This window comes from Rissa tridactyla, chromosome 2 (assembly GCF_028500815.1).
Source record: "Rissa tridactyla isolate bRisTri1 chromosome 2, bRisTri1.patW.cur.20221130, whole genome shotgun sequence".
NCBI classification, from domain to species: Eukaryota; Metazoa; Chordata; class Aves; order Charadriiformes; family Laridae; genus Rissa; species Rissa tridactyla.
The window spans coordinates 33,849,948-33,873,611 of record NC_071467.1 but is presented as its reverse complement, the minus strand read 5'-3'; the positions used below and the strand labels follow the sequence as shown (position 1 = coordinate 33,873,611).

Sequence of the window (23,664 nt, the reverse complement as noted above, 5' to 3'; positions counted from 1 at the left end):
GCAAAACCAATGAGTGGAGGCTGAAGTGCATTGCCATTGGCAACCCAGTTCACCTAAAATGTAACGCCTGTGACTACTACACCAACAGCGTGGATAAATTGCGCTTACACACTACCAATCACAGGCACGAGGCAGCCCTGAAACTGTACAAGGTAAGCCAGTGACAGCAATTTCAGTTGGCACCAAGTAGACTAGGCAATTAACTGTTTCGGTGCTAATCGAACAAGACTTCGATTAATCAGCAGAATAAATGTTTATTGAACGTGCGTATAATCGAACAAAGCGTATGCAGGCTAGTCAGGGAGGAGTGCTCCCGATGAGTCGTGTTGATTCACCTGAGGGCCCCTTTAGGATGCACTTACTGTGAACAACACAAGGAACGTAAGGGTTTTTTTAAAAAGTTCTCTCGGAATAAATGACAAGAGACGTTTTACATCTTTTATAATGTTTTCAGACTTCGTCCATTACATTTTGATCAGAAGCTTGACAGAGATTATGGAAAATGATGAGTTTTCCATACTGTGCATCGTGGAGGAGATCACTTTCTGGCATATGTATCTGTTTGCAACCGTAATCTATCACAGCCAAGCTATTTTACATCGGTATTTTCAGTAAGCACATGCAATATGCCACATTATTACCAAGGATATTCAAAAGTAAGCACTGCCATCCTTTTGTCTACCCTTCTTTTCCAAGCCAATAATGATTTTTCACAAACATGAAAGGGTGTGGTGTAGATAAATATGTTAGTAGAATGGCAACTATATTTTTATCTTTACTGGAAAAAACTATGTGGATATAATGAATATGTGGGAGTGATGAATACCATTTATTACACAACTTGTCATGACTTTTTCCAAACCCTAATTATGGGGTAACTTATTTTCTGCAGTGTGTTTACTGGATTGGCTTGATTGTCTTGGTTCAGTACAAAATATAACACATTCATTTCCAAGATGAATAACTTTGTAACTTATTAAAAACTTCTTTTGTCTAGGGGATATAAAAATTCAGGAAATATTGCAAACCATTAGTCACTGTAACAAGCTCTAAATATGATTAGAAAATCCATTTTGCAAGTGTTATCTATTGATTTATACTAGAAATCTGTGATAACTAAACTATCAGGAGTCATCTGCTGATTACAGCAACTATGCTGGTTTTCTAATCATCTTGAAAATGTGTGCACACGGAACAAATACAGAAAAGCCTCAGCAGACCTCTACTTTAAGCAAGAAATAACATCTTACTGGTGTTCAACCTTGTTCAAGTAGTTGTTCTGAGTTAACACAGGGTGCCCAGGCAGTAACATGGATTTTAATTTTATAACCTGATAGTTGTAACCTTGGTGGATCTGCTCTGGACAAAATTGGCAGTAACACAAGATCAGGTCTATTATATTGTCCTACAATGCTGACTGCTCTGCTAATTTAATCTTATGTTTTATTTAAATTGCATTTTTCCTTAGCTCTAGGGAGATGAGTTTTTTGTGCTTGTTTATTGTGGTTTTTTTTTTTAAAGACCCAAAGTTCCATTTTGAAAAATGTGAGAAGAGCTGGGAGTACAGTGAGACAGTTAGTCTGCCTCAGCAGCAAAACTGCCTTCAGAAGTTCCCTGTCATCCATGAAGTGGTTCCTTGCTCCCTCCAGTTACGCTGATTGTGGAGCCACACTCTAAGTCAGGTTTTTTAAATGACCTAGGTTAAACATAGCTGGTCCCCGTCTCTTCTTTGAAGTGTTACTGTGGATTATTTCAGTGATCTGTTTTATAATGCCACCATTCAGAGAGATGCTGCTGCAAACCGTGCCACAGATAGGAATGACAGATTGGGAAATGGGCAGGCAGAGGGCTTTTTTCTCAGATGACTTCACTGCCAAAGCTTTGGAGACTGTTGAAAATAACATGCCAGTTGTTTATTTTTTAAATAAAGCTATAGGCATAGCTATGGAGTTGCAAGGTACAAACTATCTGCTCAAAACAACACTGTCTCTTCATTCACTCAACCCAATTTCTAGAGAAATCTTCATCAGGTATGTTTGGGTTTGCAGCATGTCCTACAAAACATTTGATTTAGCGTACTAAGGGAGTGAGTCTCAGCTCTTAGCCCTCATCACTAAAAATGTCCTGCCATTGAACTTGCTTCTTTGTCAGATCCTGATTTGTTAGATGGAGCAATTCAGTAGTGCCTATGTAGTGCAGCTATCATACATGGCAAATGACCATTGCTAACCTTTTAAGTTCAGTCTCTGAATCAGTTAGGGTGAAAGACATCCCAGTGGAGAAGGAACGCATAAGCTCCTAGACACCCTCTAAGTTTCATGTCCTACAGAAGGACAATTGAAAGTGTACTGCTGGTAACCATAGGGTTGCAAGTCTCCTGATGTGTGTATTTTTAAAGACTTCTCCCTAGGATTGCTAGTGAGAATCTTGGCTTTTTAAAAAGTTTTTGTCCCTCATGACTTCCTAGAGAAACTTGGAAATTTGAATGCTGCTAGGCTTAACAACTCTCAGAAAGCAGATAGCATGTACGCATGCACACACTCTTTTTATATAATCTCATTGTAAGGCTAATTTGAAGGAGAGGACTGACTTATTTAAAATATCAGTTGGGGTATTACTATTATTATTTTTTAAGATTTGGGGTTGGCAGTACTACAGCGTGTCCCAAATAACCAAAATGTTCCAGATGTGTGTGCTTTATAACAGAATGTAAGGCCCCTGTACGTCACCCAGAAAACTTTAATTTTAATTGTGGGTGTACATTCAGGCCTCAAGGTGGAAATAAATGAGATTTTGAAAGTCTGTAAAGTTATCTGCTAGCAGACTTGATAGTTTTGTCAGGTCTTGGTGAAGCTGTTGACACCAAGAGAGTTGTAAACTTTTTTTCTCTTGATACATCAGATAAACTTTTAGAACACCTAAGGAAAAAAAGAACATTAATTTGTATGAATAATAGATATATGCCTTGGGAGCGATATCGAATATTCATGAATTGTGTTTATATTCAAGCAGCTCCTCTAACTCTTTTAAAATTAAGGTGCTGTGAATATGGTTTGGCAATAAAAACTTTAATACTAAAACCATCTGAAAGCACAGAAAAAGAATCTGTGACTTTGTTCCTTTGCTTTGTCAAGCGCCTGAAAGTTTTTTCTTTAGTCATTTATATTTATTTAAATGTTATTGTTTTGTGAATTTTCTTTTTATAAATGTTGCCATTAACAGCTTGATTTCTCTTCCTGTGCTTAACTATTGATGGAATAAAAGGATGTCTTTTCATAACCATAGCTTTTAAAGCGACCATGAAGATCAGAGCTTCTCTTCTGAAGCTGTATAATTTTAGGCAGTACTGAAATGTCACTTTTAGAGTTAGATTCTAAATGTGGCAAAGTGAAAGCTCTAACTGTTTTCTAAGGTATTTAAGAAAGAAATGGCCTGATTGCTCCTTACAGAAGTGCAGTATTCAAATGGTGTTGGTAATGCGGCTGCTAGGAGCCAGAACAAAATGGCCTTACCCCGAGTGAACTCAGCTTGGCCTAAATGAATTTCCTAAAGACTTACATTTGGAATTGCGCAGCTCGATATTGGCAAATTAAACCACAGAAGAGTCATGAGTCCTTCGCAGGATCCGTCAAGAAGCATTCAGTGACTCCGCATGTAAACAGAGAGAGCCTCTATAGCAACAGAGTGCATTGCCATTCTGCAGGAAGAAGGGTTCAGCTTCTGCAGGTTTGGGAAGCTGAGGCAGGACAAGGATCCACCTCTGTGCATATAAAGTACATATAGCTGGAACTGCTCTTAAGGAAGCCATTTTGTAGCTTAGGCAGATACCTTCTGATTCAGGGAACCACACATATCATGTCCTGTGCTCATGAAACAGTCGCCAAATACTTTTAATAAATAAACAAACGCAGGTCGCCTTTTTGCAAAGTAAGCTGGAGTGGCTGAAAAGAAGTTTTACTTAACCAAGTAACTGAATGACATGATCAATTTCTAATCACAAGTAAATATTTGAAGTTAGTCTATCAACAATATTATTCAATTAGCTGACAACAGCTTTAATAGGCATTACTTTTATATTGGATATTTACTGCAGTTTACGTCTTATATGCAAGTATTTAGGAGCTCAGAGAAAGTGACAGGCAGCAGTTAGCAGAGTAATACTCAGCTGTGTGAAAACTACCTTGGTTTTCCCTTTATTGACAAAATATTGATCCATAACACTATTAATGCTACGATTGTCAGCTCAATTTGGATAGATCGCTTTACCTCTTGTGTTCTCAAACGACAAAGATATTACCCAAAAGGAGTGACCTGATTTCAGTTTAAGAAGGTTAAAGGTTAAAGGTTAGCTCAAAAGCATCATCTGCCTAGCTGCTTAACTTTAAACTGATCAATTTAATGAAAATCTGTTTTGCAGATGGTGTTTTAATGTCTTTGGCAGGATTTAGGCAGCTTTAACATTAGACGTATGCTAGTAAAAATTATTTCTTTATTTGACCAGAACAACACCTTTTCTTTTATGTTTTAAGGTAAAAGGCATGTGGGATATGGTATTTTGGCAAAGGACCCAGAAGCAGAAAGTGTTGATGATCTTTCCATATGGGCTCAAAAACAGAATACCCTTATGTCCATTGCTAACGATGACTGAAGAAACAAACAAAGCTGTATTCATTTTTTACCATAATATTTTACTTTGAACCCATAAAAAAGAATTTCAGACAGAACTGTCCTTAAAAAAGGCTTGTCTTCTTTGCCTAGGGTGGAATGCAACAGCATTAACATTTTTAACCTGGCAGAGCACGCCGATTGTCTCCTTCAGGCCTTATATTTGTAGACCAGCAGTATTCTTTTTCCTACTCACAAACCGAGTAGTAATTGTGATACTTAGCTGTAGATACCATAAATAATAGGGCAAATTAGTCAATCCAAATGGTTAAGTTTTATCTGATGGAGGTTATCTGAATAAACAAAGAATTAGATCCTCAGGAGCGTAAAGCAGAGCTTTGTGTTTATGTCTTCTGAGAATCTGGCCCTCACAGTTTTTGCCAAGATAATTAAGTTTCAGCACAAGCACGTCTTTCTGTTTTCAGATGTATGCAATTCAATAGGAATTTCTTGGGCTGCTAATGCAATACTATTATATGTTAGCTTTGTAATTAGCTAGGACTCTACCCCTTTGCTGAAATGCATTGTAATATTACACACACAAGCATAGCTTGCGTGTAGCAGTCATGAAAGTGGTGCCCTTTGTTTCAAACTGACCTTCCAACTTATTTAAAAAAGAGTTTACAATGAGCCTTTGTTTTGTCCACAAATGATCATAAACAGCTTTCTAAAGAGCCCAATAAAATGAGATAATCGCAAATGTATAACATCACATATTGAAAGAGTGGAAGAACAAACGGGGCTTTTACTATATTTTATAGGATGGATTTATAGTCTGTCCTTGGGTCACTTAGGGCCAAGAATTTTCACGGTCAGCTGCTTGGTCCCGTTAGCTAGCATCCTCTGCAGGAAATGCAAATACCGTGCAGCACCTGCTCTTCACCCAGGGTTATGCACTGCTTTTTTTACAGCGAGGTGTCCACTCCTCTGCTGGTTCAAAGTCAAAAGCTTAATTAGACTAGCTTTTTTTCCGCATCTGGCATCAGCGAAGCAGAATAGTCTATCTGGATTCCATAATGCTGTTTGCATATTTGGGTTTTAAATCAGCCAGGGATATTGAATGCTTTGCTCATCTTTATCACGTGCAGGAGGCACAAGTGGGATTTAGTCCTTAGGTAACTTTTAGTGTAACAGTTCCCCAAGGAACACTGCTTGGGCTTTTCTCATTATCCTTGTTCTGGATGAAAGCATCGTTGTTAGGAATTAACAACTGAGGTGGGGGGTGTGAAGTGTATGCATGCGGGCACGAATGGACTAACAGCCCCCATCACTTTGTTTGCTTTACTCTGTTTGGCATGAAATGTTGATACTTGATCAGTCTGGAATTAACAGAAAGTCACATTCTTTTCATTTCAATTGTCCTGCACTAACTTTTTAATTTAAAATCAAATATCCTAGATACATGCCAGTCCAATTATTGAACTGTCATTGTCCCAGTATGATGGTAAAAGAGGTCAGGAGATTGTGCAGCATTGATTTGCATAAAAATCATTGTGGAAAGGAAATTGGAATATGCCTGCACATCAGAGGAGCCAAACCATGTTTTGCTTAATCTTATTCTTGTTGTTTGTGTAGGTGAAGAAAGCTGTTTTCAGTGATAAACAAAAGTTATTCTAATTTGTTGCTAAACGTAAACCTCACGATAAAGGATATTTCAATTTTTATAGTACTTTCAGGTTTATGTTCATTTAAGTTTTTAAATGTTTTATGAAATTTAATTTTCACTGCAAGTTTTGGTTACTGCAATTCAGATTATGCTGTTGTGCTTACATGTAGAAAGAGAAACGAATGTTCAAAGAACACATTATGTAGTCAGCTATACATAACATATATGCCTACCGTATATACTTATACACTATAGATAAGTGCATTTATTTAAAAACAGAGAAAAAAGTTGCGGGCTAGCAGAATAGTAATTTCAAAGCTATTATTTTTTATTTTAAATTTAAAATATAATAGTAGAGAAAAAAAATTCACATTATGTTTCATGTCTATTTAATTTGATATTCAGATGTTGCCTGGCTGTCAGATAGATAGTCCTACATAATGGGCCATGTAAAAAATAGCATGCATTGTGTTCAGCTTGTGGTACACTGCTAAAGCAGAAAGGTACTCTCAAATCATGGTTTAGAGAATCCCCATGTTCTTCCCTTGAAATGCTGTCCAGGATCGCAGTCTGCGTGCTGTCCTGCGTGAGGACGTCTAAGGCTACTCTTTGAGAGGAGGGTGTTTGGAGATGACTTGCCATGCGCGGTGCCAGGTGGAGCCCAAGCTCGTAGCTCCTCTTGCAGAGCGGCAAGAGTGAGCAAGGAGGGGAGCAAAAGCAGCATAAAAAAGGATCAGCCTCATTTATTCAGTGTGCTCAACACACAAAATGGCTGTATAACAGCTGGGTTTTGTACCTGGAGTACTTTCATTCTGACATGAAGAGAAATATGTAATGATTTCTGACTGAGATTCAAAGTAGAGATGGAGCGTATAGTGTATGTAAGAGTATTATGTCAATGTGAGTGCGTGTGTATGTCTGCATAAATAGATTGCAGCTATGGATTTAGCAGCCACTCCCTCCCAGCCTTGCAACATAGATTTTCTTGTTACCCTTAGGAGATTTTAGCTGGTATTACGCAACTCACTACAGGTGTCTTTAAAATTGTAATTACAGTTTACCAGACTCCCAGGTGGGATTTTTCTCCACCATCTCTTCCACGTATTTAAGAATAAGCACTAAAAAAAACCAAGAGAAATGACAGGAAAGTTATATTTTGACATGCATGTGTGTACTTCAGCTTTGCTATTGCTTTTGCTAAGTGATTTCGGAGAAACTTTCCCTTGGTCTATGCATTTGTCAGTCCATCCAGACAAAATGCCGGAATTGGGAAATTATAGAAGGGTTGATGGGAATAAAACCTTAGGGACCTTATATGCACGGGAGTGAGCTTTGAGCTGTTCGACACACAGCTCTTGGGACTGTATTGGCTCTATATGTGACTATCTTGCTAGATAGACAAATTAATTTTTTGCATTTATTTTTTTTCTCCTTTGGGGTACCACTGGAGCAATGCTCCAGTCAGATTTTGTAAGGAAGGTCAGTGAAGAGGCTGGTGTGAATTGCTGAGTAATACCAATTCTGTTGGTTTTAGAAAGAATCGGGCACAATGCAGGAGACATATTTTATGGGATAAACTTCCATGGGTGTGTTTGTGGGCAAAATACAATACAGTACAACAGGAATTGGGTAGTAACTACATTAAATGTGGGTAGGGCTTTTATGTTAATAAAACATAAATTATGAGTGGTAGCTTGTAATATTTTTTGATCCTGGTGATCTGTCTGCTAGGCTGGTGTACTTAATACAGGCAGATAGTGCAGAACAATGATCATACTTCCTCGTGCTGATATATAAAGAAGGTGAAGCTTCGCTGAGAACCTCAAGACCTTCGCTTTGTGGACAGCCGTGAAGGAGGATGTCATGGAAATGACCCCCTTGGTCTGCAGCAGAAGGTGCCAGCCCTGCAGTTCTGCAGCAGACAGATACACAGAGTATTGTGCACCACAGCCTCAGGGGAAACTCTATGTGCTACTCTCCCGGTGGGAGGGAAGACATTAAGATAATCTTTAGCTTTTAAAGGCAGGGGGCATCGAAGGAAACAAAAATCAAGCAAAGGTAGTCCTTGAATGATGAAGTGTGCAGATTCCCATGCCTGGGGCATCCTACTGCAGTAGCAGTGACAAAAACAGAAAAAAAAATGGTTTTGTCATATCCGAAGAGTATGAGCAATACTCCTTGCTTATATGCGTGAATAGGAAACTACATATTGCTAATGGGAGCCATGAATGGTAATATATTAATCTTATTCCAAGAGCGGATATTTGACCACATGAGTTGCCTAACAAAAGGTGTCATTTTTTCTATGTAAAACTGTTATCCTAGGGTGTTAATCAAACCATGCTGTTAACATGATTCACATGTCTAAAATATATGACTGTATAACTACTGGTTTATCACTGGATTGTGTGCAGGCAACCTAGTATATAGGGAGAGTATTCAGGAGGCTGCCCAAAGAAGAGCGTTTATTTGTAATCTCTGGTCTTCCTTATAAACTCTCCCAAAGAAGAAGAACATGCATCACTTCCTTGCACTGCTCCTGGAGAGAACCATGGAGCCACTTCTACCCATAAAGGCAGCGCAGAATCTGCTGTTCAGGGATAGTTTGTGCCCAAACTTTTTATAGAAATATAGGTTACCCTTATTCAGAAAAAGTCCAAGATCAATATCCTGTTGTGATGACTCTGTTTAAAACAAAGGCTTGCAGTGGAAGCTCTTCTTACCAGAACTTTAGCAGGCACTTCCAATGGTCTATATCATCTCATTCTCAAGTTGTTTGACATGTACGGAATTTTTCCACTGACATCCTAAACTTGTGATTGGGCCTATGGTAGTCCTTGTCTGGGAGAAGGGGGGAGGTCAGTTGTCTCCAAACTGCTTTATTAAGAAGGAGGATGTTTTCCATGGGAAATCCTGAAAAGTTGCAACTGGCTCAAGTATCATACCGGGTATGACTGATGTTATCCTTACACTAAATTCAAAACTCTGGGTCCTAATGGCAAAAGAGAAGGAAGGGCAGTTCTTCTTATTGACAGAATCATGGAATCAGAATATCTAGAGTTGGAAGGGATCTGTAAGAATCATCGAGTCCAACTCCCTGCTCCTCGCAGGACTACCTAAAACTAAACCTTATGACTAAGAACATTGTCCGGATGCTACTTGAACTCCGACAGTCTTGGTGCTGTGACCATTTTCCTGGGGAGCCTGTTCCAGTGACTGACCACCCTCTCAGTGAAGAACCTTTTCCTAATGTCCAATCTGAACTTCCCCTCATGCAGCTTCATCCCATTTAAACAACAATGCTCCTGTTTTCTATGTTACTTAGACAAAAAACTTGCTCTCTGAGAAATAGATGGAGGCAAAAATTCTAAAGTTTTCTAATTGAATAAACACTTTGTGAATGACCAGAAGCTTGATATTTTTACAGCTGTAACAATGAAACAAAGTCTAAGGAGGGTCTTGGTATTCTTGCTCTTTGTGTGTGCTAGTGATGAGAGCATGGAAAAAGGCTTGCTTTACTACTGAAATGAGACAGCTTTTAGTATCTAGATGTTACTATTTTGGAAACACCCTTTGGCATTTGCAGATATGTATGCAGCTAATGAATGACTGGAAATTAGGAAGAATGAAGCTGGTGGAAAAAACGAGGCCAAACTGCAAGTGCTTTTGAAAACCTTATGTCCTTATTTGTCCAGAAACTTCTGTGACTCAAAAATCTTTGACCCGGGAGGAAGTCAGGACCCTGCTGAGATATATCAGAAGTCAGCTCTCAGATGACAAAGATCACAGGCCACAAAAAATAATTTAAGACTAATTTTACCAAATTTGTGTCCTAGAGTGATTGGGCAGATTTGAAAGCACTCCTGTATTGGCCCCTGGGGCTAACCCTGTTGCAGATGCATCTCAGAAATAGGTGTTGTACCTAAGTTGTGGATATCCTTTGTCAGTTTTTGACTTGCTAAGACAGTCTTACAGGCAATGATGAGTTGGATATGCTGTGCTCTGTCTCCCTGTTCCTACATCCACTGATATTTCTTGTAGCATGTCAAGCTTCACCAGTATCTTCATGATACTTACATTTCTGTGACTTAGAGCACTCAAGAGATGAAAATCCTCGGAACTAGTCATTAGGACTCCTGACAGGTATTTTTGAGAAAGAGCAAAAAAAAGACACTTTGCAGCTTCTTTAAGTGGTTTTTTTTTTCATTTCTTGAATACACCCACCCTCCTGAACACACCCACCCTCCTCACCCCTCCCACCCCCCCCGCAAAATAAAAGGTTTGTGGGAACATCTATGGCTCAATATATTACATGTAGGAACTGTAGCCTTTCTAGGGTGTTTGTTTTCTTTCATGAGTTCTCCACTGTACTGCTCAAATTCTGTGGCCTCAGCTACCTCAAAAGTATCAAACAGATGATAAGGTTTTCCTAAAGCATTTTTGGGGTATACAAAGGACAAGGGCTATGCTGGTTGTATATGTAATATTTTTTATTATAAGGAAGAGAGTTGAGCTGGTAATCAATAAAAGGAGAACTCTGAAATCTCATGTTACAGAGTTCAAGCCTGTATCCCAGTTCACTCAGCTTTTGTGCTCTGCAGATACAAAGGCTTTGTGCCTCATGTTCACAACAGGAACTAAACAGATGTCTCTCCTTTACTTCTCGTAGTTGTTTGTCCTAATAGATTTAGAAGGTAAGCTCAATACTGTCTGGACTAGGAAACGGGGCATGGCCTTGGGGAAAAAGAAAATGTGTCTCTAACTGAGCAGAGGTGAGTGAGAGGTTGGCCCCCAATACGTTTGGCAGTCTAAATGGACCTTATAGAAATGTAATTAAGCATACCACTTAATTTCTTCACCTATGTGAAGAAATATCTATCTGTCTTTCTGTCTGCCTATATTTATCCGCACATGTGCTTAATAGAATGTCTGTTACTGGGAGGAATGAGTTAGAGATGGAGCCTGAAGTTGTCCATGCTCGTGAGAACTCAGAGAGACAGATATTATCCAACACTAGTGTTAGGGAGGAAGTCACAGCTATTGGAGACTGGGTTTCTTGCACAGGGGGTGCAGTAGAGGGAAGCAAAAAGGCAGGTGTGTGTGCTTCTAAAAGTGTACACTTCCCAAGAGCATAAACAGAATTTAAAACTATGTGTGTCCATACATACCCCAGGCTGCTGCTGTCACCTGCTATAATACCGTACAAAGGTCTATATATGTTAATGTCTGCTGTACTAAAAGTTGGATTTTGATTTCTGTTCTAATTTCCTTCTTCCAGTTACTTATAATTTTCTTATAGACACTTTCCAGGCTGAAATTATCGGGATTTGGTCAGGGTGTCAAGAATATTTCTTTCTTCTTTGGAGCTGCTTCTGAGTCATGTAATCATGAGACATCTTTCCAACCTGTCCTAATGAAAAATACTCCATTGCAAATAAAGTTAGTCAAGTACATCTCTTGCAGTAGCTGTCTGTAACAGAAGAGAATGCTGTTTTAGAAGCAACAGCACATTAATAGGCCAAGTATGCAATCATTGTCCTATAACAGCAAATTATACCATTAGTCCACCTTATCTAATCTCTTTGCTCCAGACTGGCTAACAACAATTGCTTCTCAGAGCAGAGCAAAAAAGTCTTTCATGGGCAAATATGTAATAATGTGGGTCATACAGGAAAACTCTTTTTCTTCTCATACGTTCTTTGTACTTAGAGAGCAATGAATTAACATCATAGATATTCAAGTATCTTTTTTTTTTTTTTCCTCCCAAAGTGGTCTTTGGATGGTCTTATATGTACACAAACATCAAATCAGTTTATAAACTGAACTCTTGTCTCAATCACATGCAGTGGGAAGGAGTTCCGCAGGTTAATTTAACCTGCAAATATGTATCATTTTTCAGCTTTTAAAAATTTCTGTCATTCATTTAAGTTATTAAGTTTTTTTTGTTTATTCATCTGGTAACAGAACAGGAGAGATCATGTGTTCTTACTCGCTTTATGATCTTTCTATATAATCTTTATATCTTCATAACAAGCTTTATGATTATTTTATGATCTTTCTATCATGTCTCTCTTTTACTTACACTATTCAGGCACAAAGAATTTCAGTCTATTCAGTGTTGCTTTTAGTGGAAGTTTTTCCACATTTCTGTTAATCCCATCACTGATCTCTGAACTCCTTCTACCCTTGCTAAATTTTTCTTGAGATATACAGATATTTCAGAACTGAACACACTGTTCTCAGTGGAACTGTATGATCTTACTGTCCCATGCCTGGAGCATCCAAAAATATAATCTGCTTTAAACAAATCCTATTGCATTCTGTGCTGGAAATATGTTGCCTTTCATTGCATGTCTCTTCCCACGCCCCCATTCGTACTGATGCCCAAGTCTCCTAGAGCAGTTACATTTAACGTAGACACCAGTAGCACGTTTGATTGGTTCAAATAATTTCTTCTAATATACATTTTCTTGGATTCATTTGTCAATACTGAATTTCACCTGCGTGCTCAGCTGGCTTTAAACCTCTCTGGCATTCTTGATAGTTCTTTGGCTGGTCTTGACTGGCATTAATTCTTTTACACTCCTTGCAAGATCAGTCCTAGTTTGATGTTAGAAGACCCAGAGGTAACTTTTGTTCTGTTAAATGGCCTGTTAGTTCCTCTAGCTTGTCTTCTGTCTCTGTCAGTTTCTAATCCATGACTTTTTTGCCTCTGTGTTCGGTGCCTACATTAAGTGGTTAGGCCACCTCCTGCTTAGTCAGCCGAGAGGGAAAAACTCCAGCTCTGAGTTACCCCATGGAAGAATTTATTTCCCCCTGTTCATTCCCCCTAATATTAGGGGAGTGAGGGAAAGAGGTATCCAGCTTACCCCCGTGTCACATTGCCTGTCTCTTCAGACAGCTGCCTCTTGTTGCTTTCCCACATTTATTGCTGTACATAGTGACTTGGGGTGCAAACACCTGTAGGCAGTTAAGTATGCGTTGAGCTTGAAGAACAGAAATAGCTAATTAGCCATCTACCTGCAAATATTTACCCCAGATATTCATTTCCTGCTGCAAAACCGAAGATGATGTTTCTGTATGTAGACTCCAAGGCTGAGGCATAACTCAAATGGACTCTTTGTAGTGTGTTCTTCTTATACTGTTCAGTGCTGACTTTAATGTATTATTGATTGTTATTAAGGTACACCATGAAATACAGATGGGATGTCTGTAGTGGTTGAACTCATACTGAGGGAGCTGTGTTGACTTTTGGATTGTTCTGGCCTTCATGCTGCTTGACATTAAAACCTTTCACATTAGGGTTTAGAAGAGAAAGAAATGTATAGTAACTAAGTTACCCTGTATGTAGTGTGAAGTAATGTGAAAATATGATGCCAAATGCCCTCCCCACCAAGTCAGCACAAAATTTGAAATGAAATACTAATTTCAGAGCAAGCCAGGAAGTTCCCGATTCCCTGTGTGAGTATATACAAACACTATTTTAGGGCAGTTGCCACCTGAATTTAAATTAGCTATGCTACCTGCCAGTGGTGAAGGAAGTGCTAAAAGTGGAGGGATTTAGGGATCTGATTTTCAGAAATGCTGACTGCTAGTGGCTCTTGTTGATTGCGTGGGTTTAGCATCCCAGGGTCCAAGGTCACGCTGAGGCGGTGACCGGCTCCCTGTGCTGACTGCCAGACTCTGTCCTCGCGCAGCCTCTTGGCTGGATGTATTGGCTAGTGTGAAATACACAAAACTTGCATCAGAGGATCAATTACTGCTGAAATGTCACTACTGAACCCTGTAACACTGCTAATTAGTTAAGCAAAAGAAGCATGTTAATATGCATTTATCTTGGCTGTAGCTCACTGAATATCTTTTCACAAAATTAGGTTTGAAAGACCTTAGATTCTCCCCCCTCCCTCTTTCAGGAAAGTTAAAGTACGTAACTGTTGGTTTTTTCCTTTTTTACTTCCTATGCCCCCGTAAAATGAAATACTTCTAAATGGTTCTCACTATCTCCAGCAGTTTGCATCTGAGAATAGTTTACTTCTGTTTGAAACTCTTAAAGAGGGAATTAGTCATTGGAGAAAACTTGAAATAAGGAAACGTATGACAAACACACAGTCACAGGACAACCCTCTCTAACCTTGGCTCAGCTCCCTTTCTGCCATTAATGGAGCAAAAGAAACTGGAGATTTGATGCACGTTCCCTGCCGTGGGGGAGGGCAGGGCAGGGTTATTCTGCTCATGTCAGGGAGTCCCCAGCTGGCAGGGAGCCCGCTGTGTGTGCACTGTCCTTCCACCACATGCAGGGGATGTGCCGGGAGAAGGAGCGGGAAGGGCATCAGCCAGAGCACATGTGAAGTGCGTCTGTGCTGAGAGTGACATTCCCCCTGTACAGGGAGCCCTGGGGAGCTCCCAGGTAGAACTGGCTCAGGGGGATGCCGGTGACTGCAGGAACCTTTTTGTCTGGGACAGAAAGGCAGCGGCTGTTGTCACAAACTGTAGTTTGTGACTGCAGTCCTGTATTTTGATCCCTTGCTCCGGTACGTTTCATTTCTCACATGCTCACCTTGCAGGGAGCCTGGCTGGGCTGTGTCAGCGCGTTCTGGGCTTGATCAACCAGCGCAGTTGTTTCCAAGCACCGGTTGTTCTTTTTAGTTGCTAAAACATATACCAGGCTCTCATTCCTACACCCCATCCCCCAACTTTTCATCTAGCATTTAGTTTTTTGGTGAGGATTATTTCCTCAATTTGCCACAAAGATAAGATATTCAGCTGCCAAAGGCATGAGCAGAGTCTGTGAGGTGTTTTCTTTAGTATGAGACAGGTCATTGTCATGGTTAAACAAAAGTCTAAATGTTTGCAAAAAGTTACAGGAAAAATACAGGGTTTCTACTGGTTGTGTGACTTTTTATCCTCTGTAGAATTTGTTTGAAGCTTTAAAAAGATTGTTTGTTTCCTATTAAAATAGTGATGAGAGGAAAGAGATGGGAAGAATGTGGGCCAAATCTATCTTTGTTGTAGTATTGCTGATCTCGGTAGTGTTACTCCAAGAATGGAGTTGACCCAGGAGTTTTCCAAAATGACAGTGTTTCTTAACTCTCTCAATTGACTGGGACATGGCTCTCCTGTGGTTTGACTACTGTGGTTTGTCACCACTGTGAGAAATTATCCAGTTCAAAAAGTTCTGTTATTTGGGTAATTTCTTGCTGAAATTGATGGTTACTGTTTCTGTTTTTCTCCCAAAGTTTATTTCTAGGGTTTTTCCATTTGTTTCTGTTGCTCTAGAGAAAAGGCTAGTTACAAAGGACGAGTCAGAGAGACTGCTCTGCAAAGAGGGTGTGAAAAAGAAGAGAGGATTTTAATTTGGAAGCGTTTTCCCTCTCACCGAAACAGTTCCCCTGTTTGATACAGAGTGTATGTTGTTAGAACAAAATCCACCCCTAAATATCTTTTACAGATCAAAACAGGTTACTGGGTATTGATAACCATGACACACTTTGTGAGCACACACACTAGGTCACCTCATCCATAGCCTGTTTCTCCTCCTAAATTATTCCACATTTGTGAACATTTTTTCAAGCAGCTACTATTTTAAACCAGAAAGCCTCCACCCTGAAAGGCCCCAACCTGTCAGAAACATTTCCTCTCTTGCCTCAAGCTTGGAATTTCACTCCAAAACGCCACCTCCCTCAGGACTGTGCATAGTGTCATCTTTGCCTCGTGGTTTACTCTCTGCAACCTCAGTTGCACACACATACGGCCGGTGTTTACCACCTCACCACATTCTTCTTCTTCCTGCTCTACCAACATCTCTACGTGTCTATTTTCACAGTGCCATCTACGTCTGGAACGGTGTGATTTCTGCAGTACTTAGCCTGATTTCACTCTTGCCGAGCCCCAAGCTCCTTCATATTTTTTCTCTTTTCTGCCAATAATCTTTCCCACTTTCTCTTCTGTATACATGTGCGAGTGTTTGTGTACATTATCAAATATGCATTTCTAATTATTTGGGATGAGTGGGATAAAGGTTTTATTGTCTCGAGCTGGAGTTGGCTGTGTTGTTTTAAGTAATAAAGGCAGAAAAAGGTATGCTGACCATCCCACAGGAAACTATCATGCGTTTTGAACCTCCTGCATATTTTGCATTAGGAAAAATATGTGAGAAATTTGTAGAGCGCTCTTTAACTGTATCAATGCTCTTTTTTCATATGGCTGCATGTACCAAGCCAAGCTCCACTAATACTAAGGGGAAAAAACACTGCTATGACTTTGTGACTAATATATTTCAGAAACGTCTTACATTTTTCCTATAATAGCTTTTCCATACATAATAGTGTTTCAGTTTGAAGGTCTGACATCTCAAGGCCTATCAGAGCTAAAAACAAGTGCTAACATTCTGTTGGAAAACTGGAAACTTCCCTCCTCCAGTGCTATAAAACTCCTTTTTCAGACTTACAGATCACAAGATGAACACATCATTGGTAGAAGGCCCATCCTGGGTGTTGGCCCAATGTAATTTGAAAGGAGATTTTTCCATCTGAAAGAAGCAAGGAAAAAGACTTGATGGTGGTTTGCAGCAAAACCAAACTAATGGCAGCTGATTTAAGCTATCTGGGCTGGAAGCATTAATAATAACTACCCTTGGAGTAGGTCTGGTTTCAAGCCCAGAGATTATGTTGACACCATCTTCTAGGACTGACTTGACATTTCTCTGAAGACCATGCTCCTCTGCCTTCCATGTGACAGGTAGAGAAGTGAACCTTGGAGGGTCAGAGCACTCTTTGTGAAGGAATGCTGGACCTGTGCTGGGTTGACACCGGCAATCCAAAATCTTCCATGTGGCATCAATAAGGCTGGGATGCCAGCAAAATACAGCTTATAAGCATACAGCATCTAAGAGCTCCAGACCATGGTCTTTCATTCTGTTTCAGGCATAACTAGTGAAATAATTATCAGGCGATATGAAGTTGTTTGATATTCTCAGTATATATCCCAGTGAGTCTCTGTGTTGTTGTTTAAAAAGTGTTAAGATTTGGCCCAACTCTAAGCAAAAGGTACATTTTCTATTGACTTTGGTGGCACTAAGATTTCACACATGACACTGTTAAATCTACACTATATAAAGCTTTGTGTATGTGTAAGTGTATATAACATGTATCACAAGCACGTACAAGTGTGTTTCTGTATATTTTAGCCCATTATATAAACTAAGTGTGTTTAAACCATCTAATATGCACATGTCCAGTATGAATGAACTAAAAAGTCCGGAGAGTGGTAAAATATTCAGAAAATGTGATGGGGACATGTTTAACACAATTGTAGTATTGAGATTTTTTTGGTCCATTTATCAGGTGCCTTCCTCTACTGTAAAATCATGGCCTTTTTTTTTTTTTCTAGTTACAGCAGTTTTCAGCTACAAATGTTTTACAGTATAAAACTGTGTAAAATAGACTAAAAATTAGGAAGTATAAGAACAGATAAGCTGAAGACTTAAGTGCCTTGGGCTAACTTCTCTTACCAGCTCTCAGAGATACAGAGGGAAACTGTATTTGATACCCCTCATCAGAGCAAAATGAATGTTTTAGCATTCTTGGACATAATATCAGGCTGACATGCTCCCTGACTGACATCCAGTGCATACTGTATAATTGCCAGCCTGCTTCTCCGAGTGCCTTGAAGATTACATTTTTTTAATGTCCCAATATTAATAACCAGATGTGATCTTCTTCCTGCCCAGGGGTCAAGCTAGCTGGCCAGGTCAGGCTGTTTGTCTGTGTGCACAGACTGTGAAGTCTATTCAGAATGACAGGTATGGGGGGTGCGGGGGGGTAGGGTGTTAACCTCAAGACCACCAAAAGGGACTTCTCCCTGCTGGGAACAAAGACCAGCAGGAGCTTCAGCCTTTTTCAGTACTCCTGGGATTTTAACCAAGTGAACAAAAGATGATGCACAGCTGAAGAAATGCTCTTCACAACTGATACATAATTTAAGATGTTCAGTTACAAACAACCGGATATGTATTTGTGATTTCATTTGAGCACAGTCCAACTATCTGCAGTCAGTTAATGTTTTTGTATGCATAGTTTCTGTGTACTGCTTTATACATTGAGAAGATGCTCAGTTGCTGGTGTTCAAATACACACTAGCCTTGAAAATAGCCCTAGCACGTAAAGCAATAGCATTAAAACACCAGCAGTTGCTATAGGGTGTTTTGTGCCTTCTAGTTAACGTTTGACAGTCTATGTGTAGAATTATTTTATAGTGGATAGTATGATATAGTTTCGTTAAACGTATATTATAAAAGCATTTACGCCTCACTCTCCCTTTTTGTTGGGTAAAAAAAAAAATCAAAAGAAGAAGCTATTTGTTTCCTAATTGATTTTCTACGTTAGTTGTTCATTGAATAGATAAGTAGTGCCTGTGATATTTGATTACAGAGCAAGGCACCCATTTAACCTTCCGTTCTTTCCTGGCCAGGATTTCAAATACAATACAACGTACCTCCCTTAGGCTCAGTAGGATTAGACTGCTAGCAGTAATCCCTGATGCTATGAAATAGACCTGATAGAACTTCAACTCACTTGTTTAGGATTATGCTCATGAATTTCAGCTCATCTAGTTGCATTAACCCTTTGGGAACTTGTGTGGGTTATGCTGCTATAAATAATAATAAATATTATAATAAACAATGCTAGATACATATCAAAACCTATTACCACGTGTTAAATAAGTCACTTTTACTTGGTGATCAAAATATAAAATTCACATTGAAATGGATTTAGCCACTGTAGTATAAATCCTCAGAGTTTCTTTTAGTTCTAATGTTCAGGAGTCTTTGCAGTTCAACAGTATCTTCAAGCAGTTCAGCCTCGATTTGTGCATTGATTTTTAAAAATTATTTTAATGAATTTTAGTTCTCAAGATGGCAGTGAAAGGGCAGACTGTAGAGCATTGGTGCAGAATCTCCCAGTATAATGACTTGAGTGCAAGCATGGTCCTAGGTTAAAGAGGAGGGGTACTGGTACCTGAGCTATCGCTTTCTGGCTTGTCTGCTGATAGCAACAATCCTGATAAGGGCAACAGTGACTTTTGATGACTTATGCCCCAATCAAAAATCAGGGTGAGCGTGCCAGACCGTTTCTGATGGACCGATAGACAGCTGGCAGGCAAAAGCATTGTAATCACTCCAGATTTGAACTACTCTTTTGAATTGGTGACTTCTATTTAAATGCTGATTTTTAATCTGGCCAAATCACTACAGGGAATAACCCTGTACTAGCAAGAAGAAGGAATAGATCTTTTCTGTCTTTCATTTTCAGGATCCTAAAAACCGCCAATGAAATAAATATTATTTCCTATTACCAGTCCTTTAAACCTTTAGTGGAAAGGCTCATTAAATATTCATGTGCATAACTAATTGTATCAATTATTGAAATGAGTATATATATATATGTTTTAGAATATTTGAAGTCAGTTGCAATGAAAAAATGTGGAGCGTTTGACTTGGGAACTTGAACCGACTCTCACGGCAGAAGATAGAGTCAAATTAGGACTGACTGCATATGCACATTCAGGCATCAGTTGGTGAAACTACTGTCCCTTCAATACACCTGCATGTGGAATTGCTATATTTAAAGGCAAGACTATGGGTAGGATCAGTGCTACTAGCTGCAGTCGATGACATAGGCATCAGGGCATTTCTTTGCCCCTTAGACACTATTAAAGGCATGCCTATTATTGCAGATCTGTCGGATACTCTTGGTATGTTTGATGCTAAAGTGGTATTGATGAATAGCTGAAGGCCCTGAGAGCAATAAATGAAGTTACTCTTGAGTGACTCCATTCTTTTTTTGCAGGAGGACTCGGGAGCGGGGGCAGTTTGGGGTGGTTGTTCATCAGCCCAGTGGGTGCACTCATGTGCTCCCATGTGGAGTATTGCCGAGTTCTAGTCTGTCACCCTTCTTGATCAACATATGCCCAAGGCCACTGCAGGAGAATCATCTGTGCTTGAGGTGGGGGTGTCTCCAAGATGCAGATGATTTTCATCTGCAGAACTATTTCATCCGACTTAGATGGTGGAATAAATTGTTTGACTCAGTATCTTGCCAGGCTTGGGGGTTGGATATACCAGCTGTGTTGTAAACCGAGGTCATGCTGGTGGGGCTCAACAGTCAGTAGAAATGGCATCAGGTAGCTATCCCGCAGTCGTAAGCCTTGCTGGATTCTGTGTTTGGCTACTGAGGTAACCCAAGGAGTGATAAGAATGCCTTCATCATTTTTATGTGGCCAAATCAGCTTCTCTCAGTTTCTTTTGTTTTAGAAATATCTTCCAAAGAATTGTGCTCGGTCCTGCTGCCGCTGCTGAACCTACAGTCATTTGCAATATTTAATACGTTTAAACTTTTGTGCTCTCTTGGTTAGTTTTGGTTTGACACATGGTATATTTCTGTTCCCTGATTGATTGCAAATGTAGCATTAGAAATTGGCTGTTCCGTGAACGCTCAGTTTACACATTCAGGATGTGCTTTCCTCGGATATTCTGCAGTATGCATTTAAACATAGCAGTTTCTGAAACAAATTCCTTGCTTAGGTCAGCAGATTTAGTTCGTAGAAATTCATGGAAAACAAACAGCCAAGAGGTGGGGCATGGAAGGAACTAATTCAGGAATTTGAGATGAATATATCCAGTATTTTCCATCTCTCCTTCTGATGCTTTAATTCTAAATGCAGAACTTAGTGGCCCACGCTTTGCCACCTTCAGATTTGATGAGAAAAGAGAGGTAAACCTCTGAACTTCTGGGAGATTTGAGCTGCCAGAAATACAGCTGTCTGTCTGTTAGCCAGTGCTTCTGACAGCAAGTTTTTTGCAGCTGCTACCCCCAGATCTGTTCCAACTCTCACAACTTGTTTCTAGTTGCACTTTCACTCTGTTTCAATCTCTGAAGACTGTAAATGAGTCGGACCCTATTTCTCTCTGAAAACCTCACTTCACATCCGTAATTCAGATCAGCTAGCAGGGCCCTGGGCTTCATCTCAAAGATGCTGGAAGCTTGTGTTTTCAGAGAGTGGTTGGCAACTGCAGAATCTGCTTTCTCTCTTTCTTGATCAAAGTTTGTAATTTTTGATCGTTCCCCCACATAGCGAAGTGCACTTGCCTTTCAGATTCTTACAGGGTAAAGGGAGAAAAGGGTGCCCATGGTGGGAAAGTTTGTTCTTAGGCAAAAAGAAATTTTGATGGCTTGGATATCAGTACTATTTATTAATGTGCTTTTACTTGGCAAAGCGAAAAAAGGTGGCTTTTGTGTGTGCGTGTGTGTGGGAAGGGAATCTTATTAAGTCTAAATAAATAGACTGTAGGAACCATGGTAATGCTTTACACTTCTGTAAAGCCTTTATTCAGAGGCTTTCAAAATGTTTTAACAATGTTAATTAAATTCAGTGCTCCTCCATTCTGTGTTAGCCTAAGTGCATATAGGGCCATCTTCATGTACATACTGGTAGACTGGAAGGAAGCTTGTGTTTAACTGTGTGCAGCAGCATTGCACTGCAAGTATTTTCAAGGCAGGTGAAAAAAAAAAAAAAAAAGAGCTGCGTTCAAGTGAAACTGCACAGGGAATTGCCTGTAGGTAGGCAAAACATAATTACAAGTTGAAATTTGGCCAAGACATTTGTCTTAACACTCTTCCTCCTTTGAAAAAAATGTGCCACGTACTTAATAACTTTATTAAGTACAAGCAGTTATGAAATCTGTTCTTTGTTTCAACCAAAAGAAAACATTTCCTAACAGGACGGTGCTGTTAAACACCAAGCTAGGGCACTGACTCATTACTAATTTAGACAGAGAGCACCATCAATGAATTACCAAAACTCTTTTTTGTAGCACTGTTGTTTTCCTTGGAGAACTCCTCTCCGAGTACTGACCCTGCTTTAGCCCGGGAGATCTGAAGGGATCACAGCACAAGGTGGTATGGCTTAGGGCTGTATATAAAATGATGAAGGACAGAGTGAAACCCAGCCATGTGCTCCCTTTACTCGACACTGTAGTAGGAGAGGGAGGTGGAGTTGAGTGAAACTCAGAGCTACTCTTGTTTTCTGCAGGAAATAATCAGCCTGTGAAATTCACTGCTGCGGGGGGCGGGGGGGGGGGAGGCGGGCAGTTATCTGGATAAACAGTTTATCAGGATTTTTAAGAAGGATAAGGGGATGAACATTAATGATGTTTCTGATTATGTGGGCTAAAACAAAAAGATACAAGACCGTTTGGTTCTCTATTATTATTGTTAAAGTCAGGAAGTAAACAGACTGTCTTCCAGGGTCGGGCAAGGATCCCTCATCACACTGCACACTCATTTAGGCTCTCTAAAGGTTTATGTTTGTGCCCTGCTTTTCTGTGAATCTGATACTAACTAGTTGCACAGACAGCATGTCGGAATAGCCGGGCCAAGGGTATGATTCATAGTGTTACTCCTGTGTTTCCATGTCTCTGTCTCCCTCAGTGGCTGTTCTCAGAGGACAGCGTTAGACTTCAAAAATGAATACAAGAACTGAGTGTTTCAAATGCAAATAAGATGCCTTTCTATTGGCAATTTTAGTTTTGCTAAGGCAAGGTACTACTCCAGCAGTAAATAACCAAATCTGCATGTCTGGGTTGTTTTTTTTCTTTGTCAACTTAGCACTCAGCATGGGAGAGGAGTGTCTGTGTCATAATTAGTGTTTCATTTATTTAATTTGGAAGTACAAACAATAGACAGAAAGGGCCATTTGGCAACTAATTAATTTGCTTCTGTTCAAAGAACATGACAAAAAGTTTCCTTTTAGATGAGCATTCATAGTCCCGTAGACTTGTGTTTTCACATTTGAGTAATAATTCATCAGCATTGCATTACTCTATAGATAATTTGATATCCTAAGTGCAGCATGTAGAAGTACATACTTTAAATATGTTTTTTAAACTCAGATGACTATTGGAAACACTTTAGAGATCATTCTAAGAGCAGTTATGATTCAGTACCACACAGCATCTCTCCGCATTTTTAGGAAGCACAATTTTATTCCACCTCTTGGAAGAGGATGGGGCATCTGCTGCCTGGCTCCCGTGGTAGCTAGTTTCTGCAGAATCCACATGGGACCACGCGAGATACGGCTTGGCTCAGGTTACTGTTTTGCGCTGCAGTTTTGTCAGCATCACATCAACATGTTAACTCTGTGTGGTAGCCGTTATTAATTGTTGGGTGCATTCTGCTCTGAGCAAGGATTAGGAAGACAAACTCCAGTGTTGTGATCATTATTATCAGAATAAACAATCCACGCCTACCGAGGCTGTGTCCAGATTGCTCTCTGGGTCTTGCCACGGCGACTCTCCAGCCCTGTCTAGTCAGTCTCTATGTGGAAACCAGGTCTGA

General features: G+C 39.8%; 1 protein-coding gene across 3 annotated transcripts in view; it reads left to right on the top strand.

Annotated features, from left to right (window-relative positions):
- ZFHX4 (zinc finger homeobox 4) overlaps nt 1-23,664 on the top strand; it is a 153,298-nt gene that overhangs the window by 27,840 nt on the left and 101,794 nt on the right. For all 3 annotated transcript variants that reach the window (XM_054192323.1, XM_054192320.1, XM_054192322.1), the window contains exon 3: nt 1-152. This exon is cut by the window's left edge. In XM_054192323.1, coding sequence (XP_054048298.1) covers nt 1-152 — 152 coding nt within the window. The remainder of the gene's footprint in view (nt 153-23,664) is intronic.